The sequence below is a fragment of the Bufo bufo genome, chromosome 5 (assembly GCF_905171765.1).
Source record: "Bufo bufo chromosome 5, aBufBuf1.1, whole genome shotgun sequence".
Taxonomy (NCBI): domain Eukaryota; kingdom Metazoa; phylum Chordata; class Amphibia; order Anura; family Bufonidae; genus Bufo; species Bufo bufo.
This window is the reverse complement of record NC_053393.1, coordinates 68,408,651-68,434,655: the sequence shown is the minus strand read 5'-3', so window position 1 is coordinate 68,434,655 and position 26,005 is coordinate 68,408,651. Positions and strand designations below refer to the sequence as shown.

Here is a 26,005-nt window from a genome sequence, read left to right as displayed (position 1 = left end):
TGCTGGACTGATGCCAAGGAGGATTCCTATTCTTTCCTTTCTCTTCCATTCTTGCCTTTCCATATTGGCCCTGGTAGCCCATCTCTGGGTTTGTGTCCTCCACCCTTGGTTTGCTTGTCCCCTTGCCTCTTGCATTGATAGCCTCCATTAACAATCTTGCAGGTGGTGGCTATAGATATATTCAGACCCATCAGGTTGTTGTCCTTACATGTGTGTTTCCATATTGCATCGGGTCTGTTCTCAGTTTGATAACTACTGACTCATTGGTTTCCGTAGGTTTGGCCGCTCCTCTCCGAGCAGCAAATCAGATGGTGGACGGTAGAAGCGAGGAGGAAGAGGCGAGCTGCCCCCAAAAGTACTTCAGCGTGGTCTGGTGCAAAGCGTCAAAGAAGAAGCACAAGAAATGGGAAGGAGACGCTGTTCTCATCGCGAGAGGAAGATCTGTGACGTTGAAGGACCTGGAAGGCAAAGATATTGGAAAAGGTAGTGTGAATATAGGTTTATGTACAGATAAATTCTTAAAGGATGTGAAAAACATCTCCAGGTCATAGGCCTAGAGCCTGAGGCTGCACTACTGAGAGATTCTGACGACAACGTGGCCCATTGTCAGGGAGACCTTGTCTAGATCCTTACCAGTATATAAGGAGGTTTCTCCTCAATGCTTAACCTGACTACTCTGCTGAAAATGCATAGAGAAATGAAAGGGGTTCAGTATTGATGGCCTATCCTTGGGATATATCATCACTATCTGATTGGAGTGGTTCTGACTCCCTACACCCCCGACAATCAGCTGTTTGAAGGGGCCACGGCGCTCTGGTGAGCACTGCGCCTTTTCACGGCTTACCGAGCATCATATAGGGGCTGTGCTTGGTATTGCAGGCCAGGCACATTCACGTAAATGGGACTGCGCTTCACGTAGGTCATGTGACCGATGAACATGACGTCACCGGCCAAGGGCTCGTTCACACAAACGTGTGAAGCCCGTGACCGTGCTGTGAACCGCAAATTGCGGTCCGCAATGCACAGGCACCGTCTGTGGGGCAGGCGCATGGGGATCGCAGACCCATTCACTTGAATGGGTCCGCGATCCTTCCATTCTGCACAAAGATAGAGCATGTTTTATCTTTTTGCAGTGAGGAAGCACGGAACGGAACCCCAGAAAGCACTCCGTAGTGTTCCGTTCCGCATCTCCAGATTGAAATAAATGAGTCCGCATCCGTGATGCGGAATGGCCACGAACGGTGCCCGTTTATTGCGGATCCGCAAATGTGGTCCACCCTACGGCAACGGGCATTACACGTTCGTGTGAACGAGCCCCAAAGAAGAGGCCTCTTCAAACAGCTGGGTGCTGGGAGTCGGACCATGACCAATTAGGTATTGATGACCGATCCCGAGGACAGGCCACCCGTATCTAACTCCTGGAAAACCACGTTAAAAATGTACCTTTTACCCTTCCCATTGTTCATAGGGTGTGTTCCTACCCAGTCTGACAGGGATACACCCCAGGAGGGCAGAAACGACACCAAATTAATCAGAGCGACTCCCAACTAAAGGCCCCCCACTTCCCTGAAGAAGGAGGTGCTGACGTTTAGTGGACAGTGCTTGGTCGGGGTGGGGGTCCTGCAACCTGCATTTTCTTCCTACATAAACACGGTTATTCTTCACAGGGTCGGGATACAAGCTGAAGGATCTGGAAAGCTTGGAAGAAGGCCACACCTTGATGATTGGCGGAAAGGAGATTGAGGTGATGGGTACAATCTCAGCAGAAGATTACACCAGCGGCAGGTGCTTTCACTCGTCAGTGATGGCGCCCACCCATACACCTTCAGATTACGCCCCACCGAAACCATTCACCAACCCAGTGAAAGATGGGAGCAAAGAAGTCGGCGCATCAAGAGACCTCCAGATCTGCAAACCTCGACACGATCCCAGCGCACCAAGTATACATTTCTAAACATTTCCAAAGTGTGCCGTCCCTGTATGTACTTCAGACGTAAGCCGAAAACCTGTCCTGATAACGTGCTGCTCGCACAGGGTCGTGATTTGTTACAGTGTGTCAGAGCCCCCTCATGTACGAAGCACATGAGCTGGATATGTTTTCAGCTTCCATTCACTGACAGCAAGCGAGAAGGGGGGAGTATGTTAAATAGTCCAAGCATTCATAAAACTGGCAAACCACTTTGTTGGACCTCTCATATCGGACATATTGATCATTCCCCTACGCCATGTTTTATGACTTTTTAAACACCATTGTGACTAAATCTAGTATCAACTGGTGTTTTTATGTCGCCCTCGCCAGTTTGCTAAGATATGGTGTTGGCCCCGGCAAATTCATCCTCATTTACTCCAGAAACTGGTGTAAATAATGACTGAAATGTACACCTGGAGCGCACGGACTGCCAGAGGAGGCATTACGCCTCGTCCTAAACGACATGCCGCGGCGCAGGCCTAATCAAGACCGGTGTAGTACATGTCATGTCTTGATATATTAATTCCATAGTTACTGATAAATCCATCGATTTGGGAAAGTTACAGGCGTTGTCCCGCCATAATAACATAATCCCTGTCCACAGGATAGGGGTCAAGCATCTGATTAGTGAGGGTCCAATCGCTAGGACCCTCACTGGTCACAGGAATGAGGTGCTGGAGAACATGGAGCAGTGGTCACATGATACAGCTCCATTCAACTCTATGGACGTGACGAAGAGAAGCCGCGCACAGCGTTATCCAGCCGTCCCATAGAGTTCAATAGCGCGGTCGGACCCCGACTCATCAGATTATATCCTAATCTGTGCGTAGGAGATACGTTCTTAGAGGGGAAAACCTATTTAATGCAGAAACACAGCTTCAGCTTTGTTTTGTTTTTAAATATGAATGGTTGAAATAATTGTTTTAATACTTTGCCTCACTTTTTGCATTGATACTAGTTCATTTCTTTATTCCTATACACCAATCAGCCATAATATTAAAACATTAAAAGGGAATGTGTCATCAGAAAATGATCTATTGTTTAAATCACATTTTTATGTTAAACCTTTTTTTTTTTTCATGTCACTATCTGTATTTTAAAAATGTATAGTCAGGTCCATAAATATTGGGACATCGACCCAATTCTAACATTTTTGCCTCTATACACCACCACAATGGATTTGAAATGAAACGAACAAGATGTGCTTTACCTGCAGACTGTCAGCTTTAATTTGAGGGGCACAAGGAGAAATCATATACTGTACGGGCAGGCAGCGGGCACAAGGAGACATTATATACTGTACGGGCAGGCAGCGGGGCACAAGGAGACATTATATACTGTACGGGCAGGCAGCGGGCACAAGGAGACATTATATACTGTACGGGCAGGCAGCGGGGCACAAGGAGACATTATATACTGTACGGGCAGGCAGCGGGCACAAGGAGACATTATATACTGTACGGGCAGGCAGCGGGGCACAAGGAGACATTATATACTATATGGGCTGGCCGCTCGGCAGGCAGCGGGGCACAAGAGTCACTATACTGCATGGGGCCACCAGGAGACATTATACTGTCTGGACTTAGGAACTATACTGTAAGGGGGCCACAAGGTGACATTATACTGTATGGGACAACAATTTTTAACCCCTCCGCCATCAGTATAATAATGTCTTGTGGCCCCCATACAGTAATGACTTCTTGTTGCTCCTGTATGGGGGCAACAGGGAGACCTTATAGTTTATCAGGTGCCATCACCATGTGCAGCGCAGCTCGCAGGCAGGGCCAGGGCCGCAGAAGACATAGACAGTACAACCTTTATTTCTGACGCCTGGGCCGTTAGGGTCTCTCACTCCTCTTCCCCCACCTTGGCTTGGACACGGACTGCTGACTGACTCTGCGCACCTCGCTCCTGTGCTCGGCCAGCGAGGAGGAGCCGGGGGCGGCCGCTGCAGGAAGTAATGTGACCGGTACACACATGCACCATGCAGGGGCGGGCTGACACAGATTTAGGAGCGGTCAGCACGCATATGACCGCTCCTATGACGTCACCAAATACCGCGGTTATTTGGAAACGGGGATAATGCCGTTTCTTAATACCGCGGTATATCGTGGACACCAGTTTACCGCTCAACCCTAGGCCAGCTACCTCCCATCATGGCAGTGGTATTCCCTAATGGCAGTGGCCTCTCTCAGCAGGATAATGCCCCGGCCACACTGGCCATAGACCCAATAGGGAATTTTCCCCGGTTGGCTGATGCTCATAAGGCCACCTGAGCCCTCCTCACTGCTGCTGGCCGGGTACTACTACTGGGGGAACTAGAGGAGTCATTTATTAGAGGAAGTCCAGGCAGCATGCTGAAGGTAGGACCGACTCGGTGCTGTGGCCCACATCTGACCTACTAAGCCCCCTGTTCCGTCTCCATATTAGAGATAATTAGAGGAGGAGGATAGAACGTGGCAGCTATTTATGGCCACCACAAAGGGACAGCTTCTGCAGAGGTACTTTGTTGTGCTCAGTGGTATTTGGTTCTGTGGGAGGGTATTCTGTGATACATTATAATATTACTGATCCTGGCAACTTGTATTGGGCCCATTGTCTTGTGACACCCCCACCTTCTGTCAATTTGGAGCTACCTGCAACATTGCGACAATGTTTTAGTTTTTTTTCCAGGGCCACTTTTAAGGGGTTGTGCAGGGGTTTTATATTGATGACCTATCCTCAGGATAAGTCATTAATATCTGATTGAAGGGGGTCCAACACCCGGCACCCCTGCCGATCATCTGTTTAAAGAGGAGGCTGCGCTCCATGCGAGCAGTGCTTCCTCTTCAGTTCTCTGGGCTTTTTCATATTAATGACCTATCCTCAGGATAGGTCATCAATATCAGATCGGCCGGGGTCCGACACCTGGCACCCCCACCGATCAGCTGTATGAGGAGACGGCGCACGCTGTCCGCGCGTGCCGTCTCCTGTCTCTCTTCCTGCTCACTGCTGTATGTCTATGGAACAGCAGCAGCGGACAGGAAGATAGAAGGGAGACGGCACGTGCGCAGTCTGCGCACCGTCTCCTCAAACGGCTGATCGGACCTGTGCCAGGCGTCGGACCCCTGCCGATCTGATATTAATGACCTATCCTGAGGATAGATCATCAATATGAAAAAGCCCAGAAAACCTCTAAGTTTTGGAATGAAGAAGGAAACCTCAAAGTCACAGAGCAGCACTGTATGTAGAATTGAACCTCAGTCAACTGTTCCTCTAAGCGGATTGTCTCCATCTTTTTTTTTTTTGGAAGACTCTATTGTAATGCCGAGACCATCGAAATATCACCAGCAAATGTTCAATAAAAGCGGCTATCCTGTTGTAGATGTGGTGGTGGATCCATATGTGGCAGTCCATCTACGACCCCATCAAAAAGAAGGGATTCTGTTTCTCTATGAGTGTGTGATGGGCATGAGGTAAGAATGGAGGGTTTTCTTCATTTAAAGCCCATTGACATTGGGAAAAGTCTTCTTGCATGTGCTAGTGATTATCCTCAGATAATTGTGCTGTTTCAGGATTCACTTTTTATTCCTTCAATTCATTTTTAGACCACCTGATATACGGTTTACTACCTGCTCCTAGTTTCAGACTTTCCTCATTTGAACACGTGTCTCCCAGTAATAATGCTGGATCTGTGTGTCCAGGATACTGCTACCTTCTCCCTGCAAATTTCCATGGTTTGTGTTCTTCTTCCTGACTGTGTCAGCTGCCCTTCTTAGATGCTCTCCCCCTACCAGAATTAAACGGATCCGTTTTGATTTTGCTCATCAGGATGCATCCGTACCATTAGGATGAGGTGGTGTGAAATCTAAACGGAAAAAAAACAAATCCATCACTAAATACATTGAAAGTCAATGTAGGCTCCTAAAAAACTGATCCGTTTTTATCCATTTTTATGACCAGACACAAAACCGCAGCTTGCAGCGGTTTTGTGTCAGATCACAAAACGTAATGCTGACGGAACGGGAGACATCCTGATGAATCCTGAACGGATCTCTTCCCAATCAGAATGAATGAGGACTAAACGGAAACGTATTTATTTTTTTCTGGTATTGAGATCCTCTGCCAGATCTCAGTGCTGGAAAACAACAACGCAGGTGTGAACGTAGCCTTATACTCACGCTGCAGAGGCAAAATGGTAGAACATTTTTAAAGAAGTTTTCTTAGGGCTCTTTCACACCTGCGTTATTGTCTTCCGGCATAGAGTTCCGTCGTCGGGGCTCTATGCCGGAAGAATCCTGATCAGGATTATCCTAATGCATTCTGAATGGAGAGAAATCCGTTCAGGATGCATCAGGATGTCTTCAGTTCCGGAACGGAACGTTTTTTGGCCGGAGAAAATACCGCAGCATGCTGCGCTTTTTGCTCCGGCCAAAAATCCGGAACACTTGCCGCAAGGCCGGATCCGGAATTAATGCCCATTGAAAGGCATTGATCCGGATCCGGCCTTAAGCTAAACGTCGTTTCGGCGCATTGCCGCATCCGACATTCAGCTTTTTCAGAGTGGTTACCATGGCTGCCGGGACGCTAAAGTCCTGGCAGCCATGGTAAAGTGTAGTGGGGAGCGGGGAGCAGTATACTTACCGTCCGTGCGGCTCCCTGGGCGCTCCAGAGTGACGTCAGGGCGCCCCAAGCGCATGGATCATGTGATCACATGGATCACGTCATCCATGCGCATGGGGCGCTCTGACGTCATTCTGGAGCGCCCGGGGAGCCGCACGGACGGTAAGTATACCGCTCCCCCGCTCCCCACTACTACTATGGCAACCAGGACTTTAATAGCGTCCTGGGTGCCATAGTAACACTGAACGCATTTGGAAGACGGTTCCGTCTTCAAATGCTTTCAGTACACTTGCGTTTTTCCGGATCCGGAGTGTAATTCCGGCAAGTGGAGTACACGCCGGATCCGGACAACGCAAGTGTGAAAGAGGCCTTAATTTTGCATTTAGGGAGCAAATGAGGGTTAAAATATCAATGCAAAGGTGTTCATAGCGTTTGAATGTGAAAATCCACATTAGTTTAGTTATCAGATGGTGAGTTTACAGCCCGAGTGCTCTGGCATTTGGGCAGTACTCAAACATAACGACCCCAAACACAACTCCAAGACGACCACTGCCTTGCTAAAGAGGGTAAAGGTGCTGGACTGGCCGAGCATGTCTCCAGACCTAAACCCTATTGACCTTCTGTGGGGCGTCCTCAAAACGGAAGGTGGAGGAGCGCAAGGTCTCTAACATCCACCAGCTCCGGGACGTCGTTGTGGAGGAGTGGAAGAGGATTCCAGTGGCAACCTGTGAAGCTCTAGTGAACTCCATGCCCAAGAGAGTTAAGGCAATGCTTGAAAAATAATGGTGGCCGCACAAAATATTGTCACTTTGGACACAATTTGGCCATTTTCACTTAGGGGTGTACTCACTGTTGCCAGCGGTTTAGACATTAATGGCTGTGTGTGGAGTTATTTTGAGGGCACACCAAATTTACACTGTTATAAAAGCTGCACACTGACTACTTCAGGCTGCTTTCACACTAGCGTTTTTATTTTCCGGTATTGAGATCCGTCATAGGGTTTTGTCCCCATTCATTGTCAATTGGGGACAAAACGTAACTGAACAGAACAGAATTCATCAAAATGCATTCCGTTCCGCTTGGTTGCGTTCTCATACCGGAGAGCAAACCACAGCATGCTGCAGTTTTCTTTCTGTCCTGGGTTTAGTCATGACCCACAATGCAAGTCAATGGGGACGGATCCGTTTTCTCTGACTTTCAATGGAGTTCATGACGGATCCGTCTCAGGTATGTTAAAGATAATTCAACCGGATCCGTTCATAACGGATGCAGACGGTTGTATTATCAGTAACGGAAGCGTTTTTTCTGAACCCTGCCAGATCTAGCAAAAACGCTGGTGTGAAAGTAGCCTAAGTGGTCAGTGTCAGATCCTTCAGTGTTGTTCCATGAAAAGATATAATAAAATATTTAGAAAAATGTCTGTGGTTTACTCAGTTTTGTGAGATATTGTATATGGAAATGAGTTGTCCCCTTTAATTATTTTGGCGCAGGGTCAGTGGACAATTTGGAGCTATCCTGGCTGATGAGATGGGCCTAGGCAAAACGCTTCAGTGTATCTGTTTGATCTGGACTCTTCTTCGCCAAGGTCCATATGGAGGGAAGCCTGTCTTCAAGAGAGCGCTGATTGTGACCCCAGGGAGTCTGGTGAAGAACTGGAGGAAAGAGTTTCAGAAGTGGTTGGGAACAGAGAGAATGAGAGTGTTTGCAGTGGATCAGGTAATGACAACCTAGCTACATGATTTCTGCTCCATCAGAATGCATGGATTCAAAACCATCTAGATTGGAAAGTTGGTTTTATCTCTAAATGTTTCTTTTAGGTTCCTTACCTCACATGGAGCCCACTCTAGAGGGATGCATTAGTGGTGCCATAGACAACTCCAAGCTTTGGCGAGGAGTGGCCTCTTGTCCTTCATCCAGTGGTGTGTACTCATCATGGAGGCAGACCAGAAGGCTGCTATGAGGCCCGTGGTGAGAGGAGACCTGGTGCTGAACTCCTCCTGTTCTCAACAACAAACCACCGCATTTTTCTACAGCTACGACTAAGGGGAGCTGGGTGCAAAGAGATTTTGCTGCTTCCATTGAGCTCAATGGTACCGGAATAACTTCCTGTGAACTGAGCTCCCCCTAGTGGTGACAGCAGACAGGCATCCTTATGTACTGAAGTGAAGCACAAGATTTAGATCTGTACATAGTAGAGTAATTACTGTATTTATACCAGTTTTCTGATGTAAATACATTGAGAAACATGTCGACAAAGAAGTGGAATCAAGGGTGTGAGGCAGAGTGTGACTTTTTAAAATTAAAACATTCCTCCACTTAATAAAAGAATCTTAAATTCAGCAAAAATTCAATTGGAAAGGGGAGTGCATACTAAGTTTTGCTTTGCACACCCTGGGGGTTAGGGACTGGTTGCGAGCCTTTTCTTGCACCCATTCACTGTATAATCCTAGCACTTAGTCATGTGAATAGCAATGAATCCTTTTGTGTCTTTCTCTTTAGGATCACAAGGTGGAAGACTTTGTCAGTTCTCCTTTGTACTCGGTGCTCATCATCAGCTATGAGATGCTATTACGCTCTCTAGAACAACTCCAGAACCTGAGCTTTGATCTCATCATCTGTGACGAGGGCCATCGCTTAAAGAACAGCTCCATAAAAACAACTTTGGCGCTCAGCAGTTTGTCTTGCAGCAGAAGGATCATCCTGTCCGGTAACTTCTTCTTTCTTTTTGCTGGCACTAGGCTTTTTATTTTATTTGGGAATTGCATTCTTAGCAGTTTCCTAACCTATATCTGTTGCAATAAGTAATTCTTGTGATAAAGCAGATTGGGGAAGCAAATCAGATTGCTGTGGCTTTCTTCAACCTGTCGGCAAGCTGAGTCTGTTTTACGGCAGCCGGGATCCGCTTCATTAAATACTGAATATGTGGTAGGCTGCCATATGCAGGGCATGCTGCGTCCTTGCTCACTGTGCTTGGATCACCTGGGCATCTCAACAGTGATCTATGCTCAATGAAAACAGGAAAGGGGATCAGGCCATTGCACAGAAATTTACCAACATTTTGTGCAATATGCCTTTTTTATAAAAAAAAAATGGGGAGAGGAATAGAAGAGGCAGCACTCACCGGCGTGGTTCAAGTCCTTTATTCGTACAAAAAAGGTAAAATCTTCGGGCTGGAGCGTATGGTGCAATACAGTTGGCGGCGGCGACGGCAGTTTCGCGCTAACTTCCGACTTGACCGCATGAACTGGCCATAAGGTATTGTTTTTTCGTAACTCTCCGGGTGGAAGCTCCTGTGATGCAGAAGGGGGTTCGTGGCTGTAGGCTTTCGGTGACCGCTAGTAGGCATACCTTTTGCACCAGCCTCAACATATACATCCAAGAACTCAAGAGACTGACCCCCAAAATTGAGGGTGAATCTCATGTTCATATTGTTATTGTTGTTGAGATAGGACACGAACTCCCTGCATTGCATCTCAGTGCCCGACCAGATCATAAACACGTCGTCGACATATCCGCTTGGACTTAATAATAGATGAATGAGCTCGGGTCATTTCTAACTGTCTGTCATGATGTTGTTTATAAATCAGTATGTTCAGCTGGACTGGATCGTGCGTCTGGGTTGCTGTGACAACCAGACGCAGTGACGGGTATAAGAAGCGCCGGTGAGCGCAAGTATGTCACTGGCCTGACGAAGCGCAAGTTAGCGCGAAACGGCCGTCGCCGCTGACTCCAACTGTATTGCACCATACGCTCCAGCCTGAAGATTCTACCTTTTTTGTACGAATAAAGGACTTGAACCACGACGGTGAGTGCTGCCTCTTCTATTCCTCTCCCCATTTTTGTATGCATACTGTCAAGGCTGTGCACCACCGAGACGTGCAAGAGATAGGTAGTTGAAAACGGGGTGTCAATATTAATGTGACGTCTGGCAGTGCCGCCTCTCTATTCTCCACACTTTGATGCCTTTTTTAATAGCTTCATGCATTCCTCATGTAATGACAATTCTGGAGCATCTATTCTTATGTCTCTGTGTTGTGCCATTCCTCTATTATTTCTACTAGAAGTTATGAATGAATTGCTAGCAGTCTGCAGTAAGGGTACAGAGGGGAGGTAACCAGTTGGGGGTGTGTACCTGCACAGTATCGCTCTATCCAATTAGTGCTGCCATTTTCAGACTGTGCAGGTACACACCCCCAACTAGTTACCTCCTCTCTGTACCCTTACTGCAGACTACTAGCAATTCATTCACAACTTCTAGTAGAAATTACAAAGTAATGGCACAACATACAGACATAAGAATAGATGCTCCAGAATTGTTATTACATGGGGAATGCGTGAAGCTATTAAAACAGGAATGTCAGGAGCGGTGAACGGTCCTCTTTACCCACATTGGCTGTTCCTGGATGAAATTACAATCAAACCTTGTAGTCTACTTGAAAGATTTGTATCACAGACAACCCCATTAATATGAGAGCCTTAGGCTGCATTCACATCACCGTCAGAGATGATCTTGCGTAAATGTTGTTGTAATTACACGTAGGTAAACGGTGAAGAGAAGGCAGTGCTTGTAAAAACAGCTGATCGGTGGGGGTGACAGCAGTTGGGCCTCGGTGAATATAGGTCATCAATATTTAAAAAAAAAACAGACAACACTTTTAATTTTGTCTACATGATAAATACTATTTGTTGAAGTGAGACAACCCCTTTTAAGCAGTGTCGGAATGGAATGCCTAGGGGCCCACCAGTGAAATTCATTCTGGTTGCCCACTGTACAGCGACATGCAAATATTACCTGCCCACACAGAGGCAGACAGCAACAACACGCTACAGGATGATTGATTATGGGGGTTTCTGCAACAACTTCAAAAGGTGGGTCCCTGGGAAGAGAGGATACTGGTTGGCCTGCCTCTATTCCGAGAGGCCATCTTATCTTTCCGATGCATCTATAATAATAATAAACTGGATAGTTTTTTATATTGATATAAGTTATTTGAGATGCCGTGCTGGTGGACAGTGGGCCCACTTTTCTTAGGGTTCCCCTGTGGGCCAGTCCGAGCTTGCCTTTAAGTGCCAGAGACCCTTGGCAAACAGCTAGTCTTGACTGCTCATTTCTTCTGAAGTGACCACTACAGGCCAAATGTAGTATAACATGTGGCTATCCAAATGAATAGACGTCCACGTAACACCTGGATGGACTGGATCCACTGGGTGGCTCTGGTTAGTCACTCTCCATGTTCTCTTATTGATGGGAGGGAGATCCCGAGTGGGGGTCTTCCTGTATGATATTAGGAAATTTGGAAAGTAATTGTCTTCAGATATAACTAGATAGATTTGGCATTCAGGACCAGTAAAGTCAGCCATATTTAGTTGTTGCCCAATATTCTCTTCAGCACATATCGACCTGATTTAAAGAACATTCTGCTCGCTCTTACTGTTTTTCTTACCCATTAGGATTGATCATTTATAATGCTAAATAAAAATGCGTTAAAAAGTTATGAGTGAACTTTCTATTTTCCAGGCACTCCAATTCAGAACGATCTCCAGGAGTTTTATGCATTGATCGACTTTGTAAATCCAGGAATTCTTGGCGCTCTGTCCGCTTACAGAAAAATATATGAGGAGCCAATAATTAGATCCCGCGAGCCTTCAGCAAATAAAGTAATTGTATAAACCACCCTATTGTAATGCATAAAAGGTGCGTTCCCATTGTATAAAGTGATGGCATATAGCTAGGGTATGCCATCACTTTATTAGTGGGAGTCCGACCTCTGGGGTCCTTGCCAGTCCTAAGAATTACACGACGACAGTACTGGTTTAGCGCTGTCTTGTCAGAATATTTATACTGCTCTGAAAAACAGCTTAATGTATTTATGGAAAAACAAGCTAGAATCTATAATAGAAGAGATTCCGACTTATTTCCACAAATCAAAACCAGCGCTGACAAAATCTTATTATCTGCGCTAAGTTGAAGACAAAAGGAAGAGGGTTGTGTACAAAAAAAAAATAAAAAATATATGTATGTGTATATGTATATATATATATATATATATATATATATATATATATACAGGGAGTGCAGAATTATTAGGCAAGTTGTATTTTTGAGGATTAATTTTATTATTGAACAGCAACCATGTTCTCAATGAACCCAAAAAACTCATTAATATCAAAGCTGAATATTTTTGGAAGTAGTTTTTAGTTTGTTTTTAGTTTTAGCTATTTTAGGGGGATATCTGTGTGTGCAGGTGACTATTACTGTGCATAATTATTAGGCAACTTAACAAAAAACAAATATATACCCATTTAAATTATTTATTTTTACCAGTGAAACCAATATAACATCTCAACATTCACAAATATACATTTCTGACATTCAAAAACAAAACAAAAACAAATCAGTGACCAATATAGCCACCTTTCTTTGCAAGGACACTCAGAAGCCTGCCATCCATGGATTCTGTCAGTGTTTTGATCTGTTCACCATCAACATTGCGTGCAGCAGCAACCACAGCCTCCCAGACACTGTTCAGAGAGGTGTACTGTTTTCCCTCCTTGTAAATCTCACATTTGATGATGGACCACAGGTTCTCAATGCGGTTCAGATCAGGTGAACAAGGAGGCCATGTCATTAGATTTTCTTCTTTTATACCCTTTCTTGCCAGCCACGCTGTGGAGTACTTGGACGCGTGTGATGGAGCATTGTCCTCCATGAAAATCATGTTTTTCTTGAAGGATGCAGACTTCTTCCTGTACCACTGCTTGAAGAAGGTGTCTTCCAGAAACTGGCAGTAGGACTGGGAGTTGAGCTTGACTCCATCCTCAACCCAAAAAGGCCCCACAAGCTCATCTTTGATGATACCAGCCCAAACCAGTACTCCACCTCCACCTTGCTGGCGTCGGAGTCGGACTGGAGCTCTCTGCCCTTTACCAATCCAGCCACGGGCCCATCCATCTGGCCCATCAAGACTCACTCTCATTTCATCAGTCCATAAAACCTTAGAAAATGACGTTTCAGCTTGTGTGTCTTGTTCAGTGGTGGTCGTCTTTCAGCCTTTCTTACCTTGGCCATGTCTCTGAGTATTGCACACCTTGTGCTTTTGGGCACTCCAGTGATGTTGCAGCTCTGAAATATGGCCAAACTGGTGGCAAGTGGCATCTTGGCAGCTGCACGCTTGACTTTTCTCAGTTCATGGGCAGTTATTTTGCGCCTTGGTTTTTCCACACGCTTCTTGCGACCCTGTTGACTATTTTGAATGAAACCCTTGATTGTTCGATGATCACGCTTCAGAAGCTTTGCAATTTTAAGAGTGCTGCATCCCTCTGCAAGATATCTCACTATTTTTGACTTTTCTGAGCCTGTCAAGTCCTTCTTTTGACCCATTTTGCCAAAGGAAAGGAAGTTGCCTAATAATTATGCACACCTAATATAGGGTGTTGATGTCATTAGACCACACCCCTTCTCATTACAGAGATGCACATCACCTAATATGCTTAATTGGTAGTAGGCTTTCGAGCCTATACAGCTTGGAGTAAGACAACATGCATAAAGAGGATGATGTGGTCAAAATACTCATTTGCCTAATAATTCTGCACGCAGTGTGTGTATGTGTGTGTATATATATATATATATATATATATATATATATATATATATTTTTTTTTTTTGTGCAATAAAAAAATTAAATATAAGACAATATAAAATTGGTGACAATTCAAGAATAATAATTACATGCAATCAAGATGATAAAATAACCTATAGGATATTGATATAATCAATAATTAAACAGATATCTTAGTAATAAAGAAAAAAAATTGACACTTGATTTCTCCCAGCGAACAGATTTTCCTAATTCAAATTGAATGGGGTTGTCCGGGTTTAGAGCCTATTTTCACCCAGGCTGCCCCCCTGACTTGAGCATCGTAGCAGTTCATGCTCCTATGCTCTCCTTTTCCCTGCGTGAAAAGGCATTTTCTGGAGTTCCTGTGACTAACCGGGCTCTCCATAGGGCTGCCAGGCGGAGGCTTCCGCCCAGCAGTGAGCCCGGTGACGTTACCGGCACTGATGGGCGGGCTTTAGCACTGCCCTAGCCTGTAAAACAGCTAGGGCAGCGCTAAAGCCCGCCCATCAGAACCGGTGACGTCACCGAACACACTGCTGGGCGGAAGCTTCCGCCTGGCAGTGTGTTGTTGTAAATAAAAGAGCCCTTGCCCTGCGCGATCCAGCGCAGGGCAAGGGAGAGCATGCTAACATCAGGGGGGCTGCCTGGGTGAAATTATGGATATGTCCGGGTTCAGCTCTGAACCCGGACAACTCCTTTTAATGATGCATGATGACTTCATCTCATCATGCATGAGTTTTGTTATTGTTATAACTCTAGATTACAACCCAAATAAAATTAAGCTTCCACCATGTTATGTAATGTATATCAATTCAATTAGACCATCTGACTAGAACTACATCAGTTCTTTGGAGATCACACAATTGTAGATATATCAATTGTATAGATTTATCTCCCTAGATTGAAAAGGCACAATTGATTCTGCAGTTACAATTATCTCCAATCAATCCAGATCCTACAAAGAACAATATGGTCTATTTGAATAAATATATATGTGTGTATATGGCTAATCAGTTGCCTAATATACAGACAAAATGTATACTATACCAGAGAATCTGTCTGGAAGAAATCAGTGTCAAGGTTCAAATGTGAAGTAAGATCAGATCTTATTTTCCTTCTGATCTCTCCTCTCTCTTGTGTGTCTTTGTCTTGGTGGCTCCTGCTAACTTTTATCCCAGAAGGTGGGCTTGGTTTGGTCTTTCACGTGACTAATGAGATCACAGTGCATCAATTTGCCACTTCTCTCTTACTCACCACCACCACAAGAGGACACTAGTGTTCTATGTGACAGTTTGTGTAATTACACTTAATTCTTCTATTTTCTTTTAGTTTGACAAAAAGATAACCCTTGACCAAAGTCTTAGACAGAGCTTTAAATAAGATAAGAAAGACACTAATGTATATCAACCCTTCAGACATCTAGTCTGCTTCAAAAATATACAAGTTTTAAACAAACTCTCCCTAAATACTTGATTTTCTTATCTACACATTCTTTAGTCATGTGGTAATTAGCTCCAAATGTCTTTCTTTCACACTCAACAAGATTACATGGGAACCCTCATCTAATTCTATATATCATGAATAAAATTTTGGATTACAGAATTATACTTGACTTCAGTTTCTTAAAACATACACATATAGGATAAATCATATAATATCACTCACATTATGGTTACTATAATTGTACAATGAATAGTAATATTATCCCCTTCTATTTATTGGGAGGTGATTTGTATAGGCCTTTACCATATTGATCCCTTTTCTGCTCAATATATCTGACAGTCTCCCGTAGGTTTTTTCCCTTCACTACTCCGCTCATGGCCACTCAGTCGTGCGGAGAAGTGCAGCCAGCCCCATTTACTTCAATGTCTCTGGCTGCAGTGCTGTAATACAGGGGACAAAAGGTTCTGCAGTGCTAAACCATCACCGAAGTTCCTAGCGAGGACATCAGGGGTCGTAGCAGGTACTTACCTGAGAGGTCATTTCCTCTGTGTCGAGCAGAAAGTGGGGGATCACTTCTTTTATTTTAGACATTGAAAAGAATCCTTTTAGCGTCTGAACAATCTAGTTGGAGGTCCTCCTGTTCATGACCCTTATCTTTTAACCAGACTGCATGCAATGGCTTTTGTCCAGCCGAAACCCGTCACTCATGCCGGGAAGCAGCCAGATCCTGTTATAGTCAATAGGGTCTGGCAGTGAACCTGCCGGATCCGTTTAACACAAGTGTGAACCCCCCTTCCCCCCTGCCGAAAGGCTATGTGTTAGTGTTTCCCATTTACTTAAAGGTATGTCATGCATCTCTTTCTTTTTTAGGAGGAAAAAAAATTAGGAGATGAAAGAGCCACAGAACTGGGACGTCTAACAGGCCTATGTGTTCTCCGAAGAACCCAGGAGGTCATTAATAAATTTCTCCCTCCTAAAATTGAGAGCATTGTCTTCTGCAGACCCTCCGAGCTCCAGCTTGATCTTTACAAAAGGCTTCTGAGCTCTCGTCTTGTTAAGTGTTGTTTGCAAGGCTCAGGAGACAGTAGTCCTCATCTCGTGTGCATTGGGGCACTGAAGAAACTTTGCAACCACCCGTATCTGCTTTATAAAACCATCCAGGTCAGTGTGAGATGTGCAGGTTTTATAAATGTTCATCCCTATGTGCGTATATGGCAGCATTTCTGTGATCTGCTGGTGACAGGTGACAGCCAAATATTCAGACTCGCTGCTTCACCCAACGGAGTCCCAGATGATCGCTAATGAGCATTCGTAGTAACACTCATTAGCGATCATCAGGCAATATCAAATTTTTTGACAGGTTAAAAAAAATCATCAACTGCAGATCGTGGGGTCTAATCACGCTCTGCTGCTGCCGGCAAACAATGATTTAGTATAGGGAAGAGTGATGGCATTAGAGATCACTTCTCCCCAAACTGAGGAGGAGATCTCTGCATGTAATAGCAGTGGTCTCCTCCGCTAGCAAGCAGACGATTGCCGGGAAGGAATGCTTCCTTCTCAACAATCGCCTGTTAAATCGGGCTGTGTAATACACCCTTAACAGTAGTCACTTCAGTATCTTCCCTATACACCCCAGTAAATACAATAATGGCCCTGGTTTACGAATATTATAGATGGTGTAACCTTACACAGGCTCCACGTCTAAGCAGGAAACACTTTTTATTGATGCGGTTAAAATCTTCATACAGGATAGTTTCGTCAACGCATTTCAGACCATATGACCATTTTGGTCCTTCATGACATTGTCATGAGGAAGGACCAAAATTGTCATATGGTCTGAAACGCGTTGATGAAACTATCCTGTATGAAGATTTTAACCGCATCAATAAAAAGTGTTTCCTGCTTAGACGTGGAGCTGGATGTTATTCCTTCCAATATTTGTTCAACTGCAACCAGGTGCGGTATCCTTGCTCGTCTAGCAGAGGAAGAGGTGAGAGCTGCCTTTACCATTATTGTTCAACCTTGCACCACTTTTTGGACAGATTTTAGGCGCAGATAGAGATGAGCAAAGAGAGCTTCGGGTGTTACATCATGACTTCGGAATAACACTGCTTGGAGATTTGTCTCCGTGCAGTAATAGAATGTATGGGCTCCGATGAACAAAGTTAGTTTTTCACGAAGTCGCGCGTGACTTAGTTGAATAACTTCGGTAGTTGATTTTTAAAGTGGAAAACTACTTTAAAACTTGAAACCGGTACCAGTTCCCAGGGCGCAGACACATTAGTAAACTGGGCCAGTGTCTTACGTATGCTCCACAGATGTGCTGCTGACTGTATATGCCTGATGGATCCAAAAAGATTGTCCATTTTAGGCTTCATGCACACGATTGTTGTTTTGGTCCGCATTCGAGCTGCAATTATTTCGGCTTGGATGCGGACCCATTCACTTCAATGGGTCCGCAAAAGATGCGGTCAGCACTCCGTGTGCTGCGTTCTGTGGTCCGCAAAAAAAAAAAATAACCTGTCCTATTCTTGTCCGTTTTGCGGACAAGTATAGGCAGTTATATCAATGGCTGTCTGTGCCGTTCTGAAAATTGTGGACCGCAAAACACACAATGGTCGTGTGCATGAGGCCTAATCTGCAGTCGGGCTGGTGTATGTTGCTATACCTTTTCTTCAGCTCTATGGAATAGCACATTCTGCTGCACTATTCTATACAGCAGCATATACCATGCGGTGTAGACTTGTTTAAAACATATACAGGTGAAACTGGAAAAATTTGAATATCGTGCAAAGTTCATTTATTTCAGTAATACAACTTAAAAGGTGAAACTAACACATGAGATCGACTCATTACATGCAAAGCGAGATATCTCAAGCCTTTATTTGTTCTAATTTGGATGATTATGGCTTACAGCTTATGGAACCCCAAAGTCACAATCTCTGGTCCCTTTGCTCAGGGGGTATGGATTAATTAGCTGACTACAGTGTGACACTTTGAGCCTAGAATATTGAACCTTTTCACAGAATTCTAATTTTAAGCTGCATTACTGAAATAAGTGAACTTTTGCAAAATATTCTAATGTTTGGAGTTTCACCTGTAAGAGTCTTGAATAATGTCCCTCACTTTACGACTGGCTGTACAGTGGCATGTCGGAGGCTTCCGTCAGATGTACGTTGTGAAATCCTCCTGATGTATACTTCCAATGTGAATAAACCCAAGGGTAGGTTGACTGGTTAACTGGTTGACTGACTGGTGCTGCCAGTGACAGATTAGCTCCATGTATTCAGCCGAATATGGCTGGCAGGAAGCCTTCTCCATCAGGACCGCTCTTCTAGTTGCCTTGATGATTTATCAAACCATGATAATTAAAAGAAAGTCTGTCCATTGATTCAAAACTTGATCAGTCAGCTCCTGCAGGGGTGCACCACCAATGAGGCCAGGTGAGGCGAGTGCCTCAGGTAGGGGGGGGGGGGTGCAGCCAAAGGGCCATGGGCTGAAGGGGAAGGGTTAGGTTAAGAAATTGCCATAGGGAGGGGCTGTTTCAGTTTTTCGCCTCAGGCAGCAGAACGGCTAGGTGCACCCCTGGGCTCTTGCTACTTGCTTGTGGGGAAAGTACATATGTTGCAGTCATGGTGAATATTTTATTTTCTAGGCCTCTTTCGTATATCATGTGTGTTTAGTGAACCGGAATCCGCTGCTAATGTTAATGAATAGGTCTGTTCAAATAAGCGGATATATTCCATCAGTATTTCAAATCCGCAGCACGTCCTACTTCTGTGCGTATTATCTTTCAAATATGCCTATTGTAGTATATGGTAAAAATGCAGCAAGGAAGGAGTACGCATGTAAATCCGGATGAAACACTGAAGCAATATTGATGACAGTCTTGATGGTACTGTATATTATCCGGAATCCAAGTGCATTCTGGAGCTGGAATACAGACGGATTTTATTACACTTGTGAGGAAGAGGCCCTTGTTAGATATTCTAATGTCTTTCCTTTACTTCTTCTTCCAGGAGAAGAGCACCAGTGTGGATGGCGAGGAGCAGGGCTTCTATGAAACTCTGGCCGAGCTCTTTCCCTGCGGTTATAGCACACATACAGCTTCCGAGTCCGAATCCGGGAAACTGCAGGTTTTAACAAAATTATTATTAGCCATAAGAGAGCACAGCCCCTCCGAGAGGTGAGTTCTGTGCAGCTTATTAATAAGGAGACTTACTAGAAGCCATGTATGAAAGGGACTCCCTGTCCCGCTGTTTGCATAGACACATAGCTGTGCTTCACCTGATTAAAACGCTGTTTTTATTATGTTCATCCGAAGTTCTGCTCCTGAGTTATGATGCTTTTTCTTAATATGCCAATGAGGTCTTTGGTGCAATGAGGGCGTCACCATTGCTCTTTTTGCTCCCAGGCTCCGCTCCTTTCTGTGCCTAGCTCCTCTTTGGCTTCTTTACCACTGCCTGGTCCTGTCAATCAAAGCAGCCAGGGAGGGACTGGTCACAGAAAGCAGCAGAGTGTGGATGCAACAAGAGCAATGGCGACGCCCTCATTGCACCAAAGGCTGAATTTGCATATTAAGAAAAAGTATCATAACTTGGAAAACGGACTCTCGGATCAAGAAAAGAAAAACAGCGTTTTAATCTGGTGAACCACCGCTATGTGTCTATGCAAACAGCTGGAAAGGTAGGTCGCTGGTGACAAATTCCCTTTAAAGGCCCCTCAGGGCACATTAAAAATGTGAAAACTAGTTGTTAATATGTATCTTCTTTGCTGACATATGAATGAGAATGAAACTTAGACCGAAAGCCTGGGGCTGCACTACTGAGATGCTTACGACTATACAGTATGTTCCCCTGTTGAATTCTGTCAGGGTTTGAGTTGCCATGGATACCTTGTATGGTTAATGTGTCTCAGTGGTGCAGCCTCTGGCTAAACAGTTATATCTCAGCGTGGAAGTAAGATATTAAGAATGTCTAGTACATACATGCCAATGTCAGATCTGTGGGGGTCCGACTCCCACCAATCAGTTGGTTTAGGCATCTGCCACTGCAAACTATACAGTGTATAGAGCCTTCTGCTTCTGCTCCCTACACTGTATAGTTCCCGGCGATTTAGCTGATCAGTGGGAGAGTCGGACCCCGCTGAGCTGATACTGATGACCTCTTCTGATAGGTTATTGATATCTGTATCCCAGACAACCCCTTTGTGACCCCAGCCTTGTGCAGCGTAGAAGAATTAACCCTATTAAGCTAGCTGACATTATCGATGTGCTAATGTCAGCTGAACCTAACTAGCCTATTCCTACTTTTATCTATGCCCCGTTATTTCAGAAATACATTTTTTATAATATGCTAATTAGCCTCTAGGTGTGGGGGGGGGGGGGCCTTGCTCCTGCTCCTGCTCCTGCCCCTGCTCCTAGCGGCTCCGTTCTCCCACCTCTGGCCACGCCCTGCTACACTAGATTGACAGGGCCAGGCAGCCCTCACCTCCAACTACCGGCCCTGTGCGCTGGGGAAATCTCGCGCCGTTCAGTATTCGGCGCAGGCGCAGTGAGGCAGGCGGCGGGCGCCCTTCTCTCACTGCGCCGAATGCTGAACAGGACGGCGCAGGTGCGAGATTTACACGGCAGACAGGGCCGGCAGTAGGAAACCAACACTGCCTGGCCCTGTCAATCTAGTGTAGCAGGGCGTGGCCAGAGGTGGGAGATTGAAGCCGCTAGGAGCAGGGGCAAGGCCCCCCCCCCCCCCCCCACCTAGAGGCTAATTAGCATATTATAAAAGTTATATTTCTGGAGTAACGGGGGCAGAGATAAAAGTAGGAATAGGCTAGTTAGGTTCAGCTGACATTAGCACATCGCTAATGTCAGCTAGTTTAATAGGGTTAATTCTGGGGCCAGAAACCCTTTAAAGGGGTAGTCTGCCCTGTTATGTCCCCCGCTGATCCAGTGCCTGCCATCAGCCTCTGTTTATTTTCCTGATGCTGTACATGCACAGGACTGCTGCAGCCAATCACTGGCCTCAGAGATGATACCAGCATTTTCAGTATGTGACAGCCGCGGTAAACGATCGGCTGTAGCAGTTACCTGTATGTAGAAGTCATCATTGCTCCAGGAAAGGGGAAAAAAAACAACTTTAAAAAAGGATGGAAACTGGTGCATCGGCGCTGGAGCTGCAGGTGATAGAACAGGGGAGTAACATTAGTGTCTTTGAATTTTTATATTTCTTGCAGCTAGTTTGTGCTTTTTTACTCTCTGACAACCCCTTCAGTTTCAGGGCACTGAACACGTGAAATGTAAAAAGGGTTAAAAGCATAACATGAGACGATAAAACATCTAGTCCAATACACATGAGCTTACCCGGTCACAGACTGGTACCGAGGGATTGAGGACCATGGCCCTGGGAGCTTACAATCTGGGAGGAAGGGAAGGAGACAGAGGGCAAATTTGGAGTTGTAGGTTTTTCTAAAGTTGGACGTTTTTGTGTGTTTTTTAAAGGATAAAGGGAAGAGCCTGATGTGCTGGGGAAGTGAGATCCAGAGTATGGAGGATGCAAAGGAGGAGGTCATAGAGGGATCAGGGATTACATGGGATATCAGGAGATGGAGGTATGAAGGGACAGCTTGTGGACTTTGGAAAGAATTCGCTCTGCAATGGACAATGATGGGATTGGTGGATTCAATGAAGAGCAGAGTTAAAGGTGGTTTTGTAGGGGAACAAGATGGAAGGCCACAGAGAAGGATGTTGCAGTAGTCTGGGTGGGAAATGATGAGGATCATACACTGCCATTTCTCTTGAGTCGAATCTAAAGAGAGATCAGTTTTGAGAGATGAGGTGCTAGGCTGTGTGGTCTGAAGGACCAGGCGTGATCAGTGGTGTGGAGTTCTGCTGCCATGCTCTGCAGTTGATAATCTGTAGACTGTTGTATCTTGCAGAGCGGTTCTGGTCTCTCATTACACTCAGACCTTAAATATACTACAAGACGTGTGTCAGCGGCATGGATATAAGTGCACCAGACTGGATGGACAGACGCCGGTCACACACAGGCAGCAAATTGTGGACGGATTTAATAGCAAGTACTCGACAGACTTCATCTTCCTACTTAGCTCCAAAGCGGGCGGTGTGGGGCTGAACCTGATCGGAGCCTGCCATTTAATTTTATATGACATTGACTGGAATCCAGCTAATGACATGCAGGTATTTTCATGTTGATTGATGTTTTCTTGGGCTTTTATTTTTAGCTGTTTTTCTTAATGCCTAAAATATGAATAGTGGGTGTAACACTGTCTATGCAGATGTTCAGTCACCCAGGTCATGGTATAGGGCTGTGATGGCTGACCTCCGGCCCTCCAGCCGTGGTAAAACTACGACTCCCAAGACAAACACAGAACTCCATAGAAATGAATAGGGCATGCTGGGAGTCGTAGTTTCCCCACATCTGAAGTGCGCGAAGTTATCCATCACTGGTGTACGGTATCTATTAGTACTAATTCCCCCAGTGCCTTCAGGGTGCAGACAAGTTTGTGGAGTACCCCACAACTAGACTTCATTCATCCAGTGGTAGGAGTAGGACCCCCGTCAGAGGAAAGCTTTTCTTCATCCACACAGCCTTACAGGAGACCTCAATGCCAATTCCACAAAGATACTGGAACCTTGAAATAGCAAACGATGTAATACATTCATTGATCAAAAAAAAGAAAGCACCAAGAAGAAGATGTTGAACCTTCCAAATGTGAATGTAATGATATGCAAGTGATTACAATATTAGAGAGAAAGGGGGAGTTTATTGGGGAAAACTGTACAATTGGAGGGAGGCTCTAGGACCTTTTTGCGCGCCTGGATACAAGATGAGATACGGTTGGGCATGGAGGTATACAGGTTCTGTATGGTATCCTGCGGCACATTTGCCCTGTACATCCTGCACACTCATAGGTTGATGAAGCGGATGTCCCAGCTGGTCCCATAAATGCTGGATTGCCGATAAAACTTGTGACCGAGCAGCCAAGGAAGTGTTGTAATCTGGAGGAGACATTCCTGGGAGACCCTTGCTGTGTATACTGCTGACAAATGCCAGTTGGAAACCCGGCCATGAGAGGAACATGTGTGGCGACAGGACATCCTGTACATATCGCTGAGCCGTTAGTGTCCCTCGTTTCATTACTAGGGGTGACCGAGTGTCATGTGCGGTGGCCCCCAGATCATCACACCAGCAGTTGGGGCAGTGTGTAGCTCCACAGCAAAGGCAGGATTGAAGCGCTCACCACGAGCCCTCCATACTAGAACCCGACTGTCGTGAGATCCCACACAGAATCTGGCTTTGTCGCTAAAGACAATATGGTTCCAGTCTGAAGCAGTCCAGGTTTTTGCTTCATGACCCCTTTGCAAACAAAGTTGATGGTGGCTTGGCTGTCAATGGCCGGACACCTAATGTGCACCATGACACCAAATTTCCTCTTCTGCCAAGCTCCTAGAAATGGTGCGGGCAGAGACCGGGATGTGTCCTGAAGGTGCCACCTGTGTCTGGATGTTGGACAGTGAAACCGTGGAAGCTGTTTGTACTTGTTGGCAGATCAAACCATCCTCTCAACCTGGGGTCTGTCTGGGCCATCCGGAGCCTGTTCACCATGTGTGCCCTTGCATAACCTCTGCTCCCAACACCTCCTAACAGCTAGGTCAGAACAGCATAGATGGCGGGCAGTTCTTCAAAACAACCCTCCTGTATCTCTCAGGCCTGTGATTTGCCCCTGTCAAAGGCTGTCAGCTGGTCAAAATGTCTTTGAGCGTGTCGTAGAAGCATGTCATGCAGTCAATGATCTCTCACCAAGCGGTGCCCTACCCAAAAGTAGCCTCTGAGAGCCTTTTTATGGGGCATAGGGTGACAAGACCCAGGCCACACCTGTAGTCATTTACAGAACTGCATGCCCAGTTTTGCAGGTAACTGACATTTCTATCTGGGTGTGTTATGGCTTTTTTGTCAGTGAGTGTATATTAAAGGGATTGTCTGGGCTTTTAATATTGATGACATATCCTCTGGATAGGTCATCAGTATCAGATCGGTGGGTGTCCGACACCTAGCACCCCTGCCAATCAGCTGTATGAGGAGACAGCAAATACCAAATTTACCAAAAATGAAGTAAAAAATAGCAAATTTCCAAGTTTCAATTCCTCTACTTCTATAATACATAGTAATACCTCCAAAAATAGTTACTTCACATTCCCCATATGTCTACTTCATGTTTGGATCATTTTGGGAATTATATTTTATTTTTTGGGGATGTTACAAGGCTTAGAAGTTTAGAAGCAAATCTTGAAATTTTTAATTTTTTTTTCGACTCTTTTTTTCAACTTTTTTTTTTGTCCCACTTTGAACTTTTGGGGGTCTAATCCTTTACAATGCATTCCAATACTTCTGTATTGGAATGCATTGGCTGTATGAGTAATACAGTGTGTATTACTCATACAGCTTCTGGCCTGTGAGATCCAAGGGGCTGGATCTCACAGGCTCGTCACCGGAAGGCAGCGCAGATGCCTCAGGAAGGGATCGCGCTGCCTTCCATTCCATCAGGTCCCCCCTACAGCCCCATGGGGACCCGATGGCACCACCGCAGCCGCCGCCGCACCAGGTAAAAGCCGCAAACCACAGGTCTGAATTGACCTGCGGTTTGCGGCGATCGCCGACACGGGTGGGTCACGGGACCCCCCCTTGCATTTAGCCAACTAGTTTAAACTACAGACAGAAATGCTGATGTCAGCGGTGTGTCACTAACAAGCTAAAAGTCAGTGGTTGCTGAGAACCAGCATCATAATCATTGCAGCCCAGGCCTGGAAAAGAGTCAGATCTTCCTGAGAAGAGTCCTGGTTATTATAATCTCCTGCTCTCTCACCATCTGCTGATGATTGGCAGTTCTCTCCTAGAGAGAAAGGGAGAAAACTAGGTAGAAGACTGTCAGTCATCAGCAGGTGGGCAGGAGAGCAGGAATTCATGGATAACCAGGACTCTTCTCAGGGGGTCGGGACTCTTTTCTAGGCCTAGTCTGCAATGATTGTGATGTTGGTTCTCGGCAACCACTTACTTTTAACTTTTAAATGACAGACCTCTGAAACCAACTCACCTGTCTCTACTTTATAATGCCGTTAGTATGGGCAGCACAAAGTTGATGACAGGTTCCCTTTAAAGCCACCTCCATGACACTTGTGGTGTCATATGAACTTCTGCCACTAGGTGACACTGTTCTCCTGTTCTTATGACTTGTAATCCTTTTCTTACTTGAGTTGTAACGCTTGCTTTCTGACAGGTTTATCTTGGCTTTAAAGGAATTCAAGAAGTTTCTTTATAAGGGTTAGTTCACATGGTGGAAATTGCCTTTGCCACAG

The 26,005-nt window shown here is 45.3% G+C and overlaps 1 protein-coding gene and 1 long non-coding RNA gene across 8 annotated transcripts in view; one reads left to right on the top strand and one right to left on the bottom strand.

Annotated features, from left to right (window-relative positions):
* Positions 1-26,005, top strand: part of RAD54B (RAD54 homolog B) — a 75,805-nt gene that overhangs the window by 34,672 nt on the left and 15,128 nt on the right. For all 7 annotated transcript variants that reach the window (XM_040432023.1, XM_040432020.1, XM_040432021.1 and 4 more), the window contains 9 exons: positions 277-483; positions 1,668-1,940; positions 5,262-5,424; positions 8,062-8,287; positions 9,071-9,278; positions 12,090-12,229; positions 16,504-16,794; positions 19,653-19,819; positions 22,567-22,828. In XM_040432023.1, coding sequence (XP_040287957.1) covers positions 309-483; positions 1,668-1,940; positions 5,262-5,424; positions 8,062-8,287; positions 9,071-9,278; positions 12,090-12,229; positions 16,504-16,794; positions 19,653-19,819; positions 22,567-22,828 — 1,905 coding nt within the window. In that variant the 5' untranslated portion in view covers positions 277-308. The remainder of the gene's footprint in view (positions 1-276; positions 484-1,667; positions 1,941-5,261; positions 5,425-8,061; positions 8,288-9,070; positions 9,279-12,089; positions 12,230-16,503; positions 16,795-19,652; positions 19,820-22,566; positions 22,829-26,005) is intronic.
* On the bottom strand, positions 3,973-20,489 carry LOC121001104. Its single transcript, XR_005778977.1, has 3 exons — positions 20,479-20,489; positions 7,506-7,510; positions 3,973-4,113 (listed from the first exon to the last, which is right to left on the bottom strand). It is a non-coding gene; the product is annotated as an uncharacterized LOC121001104 (long non-coding RNA).